At 36.2% G+C, this 9098-nt stretch overlaps 1 protein-coding gene across 1 annotated transcript in view; it reads left to right on the plus strand.

Annotated features, from left to right (window-relative positions):
* The window catches only part of LOC107573025 (alpha-adducin-like), a 23055-nt gene extending 14989 nt beyond the window's left edge, over positions 1-8066 (plus strand). Inside the window, exons 3-10 of the mRNA XM_016259459.1 lie at positions 1917-2079; positions 2445-2596; positions 2679-2759; positions 2872-3021; positions 4052-4150; positions 4222-4320; positions 5171-5344; positions 7433-8066. Coding sequence (XP_016114945.1) covers positions 1917-2079; positions 2445-2596; positions 2679-2759; positions 2872-3021; positions 4052-4150; positions 4222-4320; positions 5171-5344; positions 7433-7816 — 1302 coding nt within the window. The 3' untranslated portion in view covers positions 7817-8066. The remainder of the gene's footprint in view (positions 1-1916; positions 2080-2444; positions 2597-2678; positions 2760-2871; positions 3022-4051; positions 4151-4221; positions 4321-5170; positions 5345-7432) is intronic.
* The last annotated feature ends 1032 nt before the right edge of the window (positions 8067-9098 follow it).

The following is a 9098-nucleotide window of genomic DNA, read 5'->3' on the forward strand; positions in this document are numbered from 1 at the left end:
GTAAAGCAATGGGCTGAGTCTGACCAAATGCAACATTAGATCACTGACACCAGCTAAAATATCACTTTCAGTAAATAACAAACCTCAGCTTTTATAAGAAATTTAGATAAGATTACAAATATTAAGTGTATCAAATAGATGGAAACTAGTATTAAAAACACTTTACAATAAGCTTTTATTTGTTAGATAACATGACCTAACAATAGTTATATAGCAATTATTCTTCTTAGGGTTAATTTCAAAGTTCAATCTGTTAAAATTATTTAATGCACAATGCACAAACATGAATGATCAAGTGTTTGTATTAAATAACATGCACAAACATGAATGAATGTTTTAAAAATATATTGTTCACTCGCTGTAAGATGTTACTAGATCTAACATTGTACAGTAAAGTCTATACAGGAGATAACATTTGACTGTACTTTTATTTAAACCTTAATTTTATAGGGCTTTTAAAACCTGATAGAGATATTCAGCCAAGAATTACAACTAACTGACTAAAAAAAAAAAACACAAAAACTTTTCCTGACGGACTGATATGACACTGTTAACCGTACATTTGTACGTTCTCTAACACGCATATTTTGGTTACACAGTTCGTTTAAAAGCCTCTGGTGTGTAAAAATAGTACATACCATTATGTCCTCCTGTTTTTTACAGTAATAAAAGTTATAGGAGCATTAAATAGTTAACAAAGAAATCATTTTGAACAAAATTCATTCTAGTGCTCATTATATTAGTGTTAGCCGCGCTTACGCTAACGGCGAGGTTTATTTCAATCCGAAATTCAAATTAAAATATGGAATAATATTCTTAACAGAAGCTCTAAATATTAAAAATGTAATTGAAACTTACCTGCTTGAACTTGATTCGAGGGGGTCCCCCGTTAAAAATCACGTTCCGAGGATAAAATACGCATGTTTTGGCGGTAAATTGATAAGAAGTGATAGCAAAGATTTATATTGTTAAAAAAGATATATATTTTGAATAAATTCTGTTCTTTTTAACTTTTTATTCATCAAAGAATCCTGAATAAAGTATCAGTTTCCAAAATAATATTTGTCAGCACAACATTGATAATAATAATAATAATAAATCAGCATATTAGAATGATTTCTGAAGATCACGTGACGCTTTATACTGCAGTAATGATGATGGAAATTCAGCTTTGCATCACAGAAATAAATTATATTTTAAAGGATATTAAAATAGAAACCATTATTTTATATTGTAATAACATTTTGCAATTTAAATGATTTTTTCTGTGTTTTTGATCAAATAAATGCAGCCTTGATGAGCAGAAGACACTTCTTTAAAAACATTACAAGTCTCACTGATCCCAAACTTCTGAACGGTAGTGTGTGTGTATATATATATATATTAGTATTGTATGTTTGGAGATTCCAGGTACCGCAGATCGAGAACTTCTAATACTTGTATACTATATTTAAACTGGATTTTAGCGTGTTATATGAGCCACATGAAGAGAAAGTCACTGGTCTGCGGTTGTGTTCAGACTCCAGATGCCGGCCCGTAGAAAGTGTTTGATGTTCTTGTTAACATGCACTCATAAATTATGAAGAGCGCTTGACTGTGTCAGCCGGTGTCATTATCTCTCTCTCTTTCTCCATTGTGTGTTCAGCGTGTCACTCTAACATTAGCTGCTCTTTAGTCCTGACTTAAGAGCTGTATTCGTCCAGCTAATGGTCTTCATATATAGTGATTAGTGATGCTAAAGCAATAGTAAGTAATTACATTTTAACAAAGTTTTTGCCCCAGACACAAATGTATCCTGAAGTCATGCAGCATGTTTAGCCATATCTAGAATGTGATGCTGTTGACTTGGTAACCACCTAGCAACACCCTAGCAACCGTGTAGTTCTGGTTGTAATTGCGTGTTTTGTGTGTTTCAGGCGTTCTGTGATGAGCTGGAGTCTCTGATCCAGGATCAGATGAAGAAGGGGAAAACTCCCACCAGTTTGCTGGCGCTGCAGCAGATCGCTGACTTCATGACCACCAGCGTCCCCACCATGTACCCCGCCGCGCCCCAGGGAGGCATGGCAGCCCTCAACATGAGTGAGTGTGTTACTTCAGGAGCATTAATATGCTACTATTTAATTTCTCTATATATGCACAGTATATTAGTGCTGGGCAACGATTAATCGTTAATTAATACACATTAATCGTGTGTTTTTATCTGTGTGTGTGTGTGTGTATTTGTGTGTGTGTGTATTTGTGTGTGTGTGTATATGTGTGTGTCTGTGTGTGTATATATGTGTGTGTGTATATATGTGTGTTTGTATATATGTGTGTTTGTGTGTGTGTGTATGTGTGTGTGTGTGTATATGTGTGTGTGTATATATGTGTGTCTGTGTGTGTGTGTGTGTGTGTATATATATGTTTGTGTATGTATGTATGTGTGTGTGTGTGTTTGTGTTCAGGTTTGGGGATGGTGACTCCAGTGAATGATCTGAGAGGTTCAGACTCCGTCGCTTATGAGAAAGGAGAGAAGCTCTTGCGCTGTAAACTCGCCGCGTTTTACCGCCTGGCCGACCTTTTCGGCTGGTCTCAGCTCATCTACAACCACCTGACGGTGAGTGCGTCACAAATATATACAGCACTGGACACGTTACATGCGAGACTTCAATCCAAGCTCTCTTCCTCGGTCTCCTCAGGTCCGGCTGAACTCTGAACAGGAGCGTTTTCTGATTGTCCCTTTTGGGCTTCTGTACAGTGAAGTCACTGCCTCCAGTTTGGTAACCCTGCCTTTGTTTTTCTCAGCCATCTGGACATCAGAAGATAAAGGCTGACAGATATTATCATGTAGTGTGTAACCTCTGTATTTAGCAGGATTGTGTGTGTCCTCAGGTGAAGATTAACCTGCAGGGGGAGATTGTGGACAGAGGCAGCACTAATCTGGGTGTAAATCAGGCTGGATTCACCCTCCACTCCGCCATCTACGCTGCCCGGCCCGACGTCAAGTGCATAGTGCACATTCACACACCCGCTGGCGCCGCGGTACCAATTCATATCATATATATATATATATTAATTAATTATTGATAGAAAATAATAATGAAATTATATTTAATCAATACAAAAAAAAAAAAGATATGGTGTAAAATATATATTTTTGTGAACAAACAAACAAATTATGCGTTTACGTTTTATCCATTTTTATTTGCAAATTGCAACACTTCATATAATATTTCATAATGTACTTTTGTACTTTTTTGGTGCATTGTAGTAAAGTGTCTACTTTTAAGGTTTCAAAAAAGATAATGTCAAAATTTGATTGAAATAATGTTACATTGTCATTCAGTGTTACACCGTATTTATGTAGAAATTCAAACAGCATGCTTATTCTGACGTGTGCATATTAAAATATATAAAATAATAAGGGAGCATATTAAATTTGATTGTGTTTTAAATGAGTAAAAACTTCTTACTGACCAATGGGCAAAACCTAGGATAGTGGCACATTTTAAAAATGTAAAATTACAGCTGATTAGTATTTGGGGTGAACGTAATTAATCTTTAAATATGTCATAAATTGATTTTTGGTGTAAATATGCCTGACAGGATTGTTACACTGAATGACATTTTAGTGGCTCTCTTCTGTAAATCAGGGGAAAATGTATCATATTTATTTTTTGCACGGAAAAACAAAAACAAAATTGCAATTAAATTAAACAGAAAACTTTTTAATTTTTTGGGGAAAAACAACAACAATTTAAAGCTGTATTACATTTATTGTTTTTATGCTTAAACCCTTTTTCGTCTTTGACCTATAGACAAGTGGTTGAATTGGAATATGACATGACTTTTATGAGACTGGTTTTATTCAGAAATTTCATTATTGGACATTTAAATAAATATTTTTGGAAAATTATGGATTTTCTATCAAGTATCCAATTGAAAGTGTTTATGTAATTAATTGAAGTATTATTATTATTATTATGATAACTTTAAATTGCATAGCATTAATATAGCATTTGTTGCTGATATGGTGTTAAATTATTACATTTATAATGGTTTGTGTGTTCAGGTGTTGATTTTGAGGAATCACGGTCTGGTGTCTGTTGGAGAAACAATCGAAGAGGCATTTTACTACGTTCATAACCTAGTCACAGCCTGTGAGATTCAGGTAACCATCAAATTAAAACTTTTAATTTCTGGATATTTTAATGTGTCATTTATAATGGTTTGTGTGTTCAGGTGTTGATTTTGAGGAATCACGGTCTGGTGTCTGTTGGAGAAACAATCGAAGAGGCATTTTACTACGTTCATAACCTAGTCACAGCCTGTGAGATTCAGGTAACCATCAAATTAAAACTTTTAATTTCTGGATATTTAATGTGTTTCCAGCAGGGTTTAAACCTCCTGTGAAGCCTGACATAGTCAGAATTTATTATTATTATTATTTTTTTTAATAAATGAATAAATAAATGGAAACGTTTATTTTGAACCTAAAAAATGTTTTTAATAATATTTGATATGTCAAGCTTTTATGGCTCATATAGTCTGATACAGTGAAAATATGAAGGAAAATTCCGAGACCCAAAAAAAAAAGAAAAAAAATACCAATTTGCTGCAGATGCTGATATTTCTATGATGAAATTCTGCTGCTTGTAATGTAAATCAGTGAGATCTTTATAACAGTAGAGCAGATACTGACATCAAATGATCTAAATATCAGTCGTGGCTCTATATCTCCAATAATAATAAGATGAGACTGAAGTGCTCCAAACATATAATGCAGTGATGGAGAGCTGAAGAAATAAAGGCTCCTCAGAAGATGTGAGATGTTCTGGAGGCTTGTGAAGATCATTCCTCCGCTGAGGAACAGTGAAAGTAAAGCTTCTGGAAACAAACGCTCCTCAAAAGATCCTGAGGATCAGATTTGAGACTAAAACATGATTGATGGAGAATCAAGTAAAGCTGAGCTGCTTCAGTCCAGTAAGAGTTCATCTGGAGATATTACTGCAGTTATTCTGACGCTTACTTGATCAAAATCAGTCAAGATCTGACACGAGAAGCTCCAGCTGAAGCTAGACGCTTGTACAATTACACTAAAAGAGCTTTGACTGGATAAAACACTCTAAACTATCAATAAGGAGATCGAGTGCGACAGTCATCGTTAATGCTGTTCGGTCTGAAATTGCAGGTGCGCACCCTCGCCAGTGCAGGAGGTCCTGACAACCTAATAATGTTGGACCCAGGCAAGTATAAATCCCGTCCACGCTGCCTCGAGCCGGTCGGAGACGGGTCGAGCTCGCACCCGAAGTGGCAGATCGGGGAGCAGGAGTTTGAGGCCTTGATGAGGATGCTGGATAATCTGGTAGGCCAGGGTTCAAACTCTTCTCTTTTAGGGCTGTCAATTTTTTTCGAATTTCTAATATTCGTCAAACTTAAAATAAAAATGCAAAAAAGTTGCATTCGAATTTTAGGTGTGCATCAGGCAGCCTTATCTGTGGCTCAGATGACGATGTAAGTGTCGTTGCATTTTAATGTTTTTCTTAGCCTTTCCAGTTGAAGCCACTAGATGCGGTGCTGCTACATTCATTAAATAAAACCACTTCTCATAAAGAACAAGAACATGGTCTACTTTTTAATGAAATACCAATGGTTATATCGGCTAATTATGCATTCTTTATAGCAACTTGTTTACCATATTCTTCATTCTTTCAAGCAGACATATTTATTTCTATAATTAAATTTAGATTAATCTTTAAGGCTACTAAAGTTTTTCAGTCAGGAGCAGTGCGTGATTTTCTGTCTTTCTGTTGTTGCTTGATTAACATCAGTGGCTCGGACAATAGCAACTAAATTAGGCTGCTGTCCCTTTAAAACCGAATGCACAGCTGCAATGCACTGATACACGTTCTCCATGCTGTTTACGTTCACTTAAGGCGGAATCAACTGTGTTTAAGTGAATACTCATCAAAACGGACAATTCGACATAATTTTGTGTGTAATTCTACATTCATGTGCCTGTGAGAGGCGCTTTCTGTGTGTGTAACGTTATGCTTCAGTGTCTGCGCTCAGAAAACCGGACCAGTGTCTGCTCTTCTCTTACTCCCACATATTGACATTTTTTGAACGTTTTATGCGACGTGCAGCAAGTGTATGTTAGCTTATGTCCCGCCGGTTCATATGTACGCATCTAACCTCCGAACCACGCAGCAGATTCGTTCTGAATGAACCTCATCCCAAATCGTCCCTCCCTAACATTTTCGTCTCGTTTTTATTCGTTGACGAAAATGTCCAAAGATTTACGTCATAGTTTTTGTCATTCAAAAAGAGTCTTAGTTCGTTATCGTCTCATCGTCGTCTGTGAAAAAAATGTCCTTGACGACAATTATGACGAAATTTATTCGTCAACGAAATTAACACGGCACAGAACGCATATCTATCACATTTTCTAGAGGGACGTCTATCAGCGTTGCACTCGCATCTCGCACAAGAGAGACGCATGTTTAGAAAGCCATGTAAAATTAATGCAAGTTAAACTTTTTAAAAACATGTCTCAAGACTATCTGCCGGTTTTCCCCATCCCACTGCGTCTCATGTTTTTAAATGAAGAAAGCACTCTTTGTGATTGGTTTTCGGTCCTTTGTATTAAACTATGCATACATGCACGATTCTGTTTTGTTTCTAATTGTTTAAGCAACTTTAATTATAAACTTTAAAATAATGTATATAAGGTTTATAAATATTATGCACTTTTTTCTAATATAGTCGTGTTATTTTATTATGCTTTGAAGTAGGGCTGCACGATTATGACAAAGATCATAATTGTCGATTATTCCCTTGAAATTGTAATTGCGATTATTAATTACGATTATCACAATTGAATGATGTTATATCATTGTTTGAAGCAACCGCATGCCGTATTTTTAGATGGAAAATAAACCCTTAAACTGAAAAACCTTTATTGCTTTTCTATAGTATTAAACCTCAAATGGCATCTATTCATCGGATTGGTTTCTTCTTTAAATAAACAAAGGTATAATATGCATGGTATTATAATATCATATTAAAACAATGGAAAAACCCTTAAGATAACTTGTAGAAAGAAAAAAACAGATCTTAAGCACACAGAATAACATAAGTGGACTTTATACGATTAATTGCCGCTTTGAACGATTACATAATTGTGACATCCGTAATTGTAATCGCGATTAAAAATTCGATTACGTGTGCAGCCCTACTTTGAAGAAACGTGCATTAGTAATATTTTGCTCGATGCGCCCTCTTGTGGCCTCAGGAGAGAAGCCAAAAGCTTTTTTCCCTCCCAACTGAAATCGATTATAATTCGAATATTGATAATATTTAAGTACAAAATTCTAATTGAGTTTTTGACAGCCCTATTCTCTTTTAGCCTCTCTGTTTGACCCGACATGTGACGGGGCGTCTCTCTCCGCAGGGCTACAGGACCGGTTATCCGTACCGCTGCCCTGCGCTGCGTGATAAAGCAAAAAAGTACAGTGATGTTGAGATCCCCTCTTCAGCCACGGGCTACTCGTACACTGAGGACAGTGACTCGGGTGCGCGCTCCCCGTTAAAGCACAGCTTTCAGCGGGACAAGAACCGCTGGCTAGCCTCCGGGAGGCCCGACGAATCAGCAGAAGAGGGGCAGGACTCCAGCGGTAGCCCCAAGACGAAGACTAAGGTGTGGACGAACATAACACACGATCACGTCAAACCCTTGCTGCAGTCTCTCTCGTCCGGTGTCTGCGTGCCAAGCTGTATTACCAACTGCTTGGTCTGTGCCAACCTTATTGTTCATAGTTCAGAAACGTACTGCTAGAGAGGGCAGCTGGTTAGCACCCCGACACCGGGGCAGAACACACACTCATTCAAGGGGTTTTGGGTGTGTTTGCCGTTTCACAACCTTTAATCTTGCAAATATGGCTTTTTTCTTCCTCTCCAGTGTTTTGGGCGGATGATTTAAGGCAAAACACCCCAGTGAACAGGGTATAAAACTAACCTTTATTTACCACATTTACATTAGCAGAAATTCAATCTTAATTAACCTTATTTAAAATTTTATATGAATAGATACCACCATATTGGGTTATTATAGTTAGCTCAAATTAAAAACATACAAAAGTGTTACTTGAAATAAATTCAACTTTAAATAAAATATGAAAAGCTAATTGCTAAGGGTAATTCCTCGTTTTCATTTCTTGAGCTACTAAAATAACTAAAACTAACATAATGAATGAAAAATATGAATAGATTTTAAAAAAACTAATAAAAATGGCAAAACACAACAAAATTGCTAAAAATTAAATGAAAACAGAAAATATAAAAATAGAAACTACTTCAAAATATTATTAAAAACTGTAGTAGTATTTCAGTGATACTAAAATAGCTGCCACCGTACTTACATAGTTGACTGATTACATTAAGAATGGCTATATATATATATACTGTGGGTACGGAAAGTATTCAGACCCCCTTAAATTTTTCACTCTTTGTTATATTGCAGCCATTTGCTAAAATCATTTAAGTTAATTTTTTTTCCTCAATGTACACACAGCACCCCATATTGACAGAAAAACACAGAATTGTTGACATTTTTGCAGATTTATTAAAAAAGAAAAACTGAAATATCACATGGTCCTAAGTATTCAGACCCTTTGCTCAGTATTTAGTAGAAGCACCCTTTTGATCGAATACAGCCATGAGTCTTTTTGGGAAAGACCCAACAAGTTTTTCACACCTGGATTTGGGGACCCTCTGCCATTCCTCCTTGCTTTGAAATATTTAGTACTTGCTGTTCATCTAAACATCTTTATTTGAAATTTAAGGTCCATTAGTTCCATGTTTCAGAGCTTTTGGAGGAAACCTCTCAAACTTTAAGCTGAAACTTCATAAACTGAAATTTGTCTCTTACTTGTATGTTTTAAGAAAAGTTGGACGTAATTCTGTCCTTCCTTACAGAGTCTGTGTGTGTGTGTGTGTGTGTGTGTGTGAGAGAGTGAGAGTCTGTGTCTGTGTGTGTGAGAGTGTCTGTGTGTGTGAGAGTGTCTGTGTCTGTGTGTGTGTGTGCGTGTGTGTGTGTGTGTGTGTGTGTGTGTGTGTGT

The sequence above is a fragment of the Sinocyclocheilus grahami genome, unplaced genomic scaffold (genome assembly GCF_001515645.1).
Source record: "Sinocyclocheilus grahami isolate Dianchi unplaced genomic scaffold, SAMN03320097.WGS_v1.1 scaffold1851.1, whole genome shotgun sequence".
NCBI classification, from domain to species: Eukaryota; Metazoa; Chordata; class Actinopteri; order Cypriniformes; family Cyprinidae; genus Sinocyclocheilus; species Sinocyclocheilus grahami.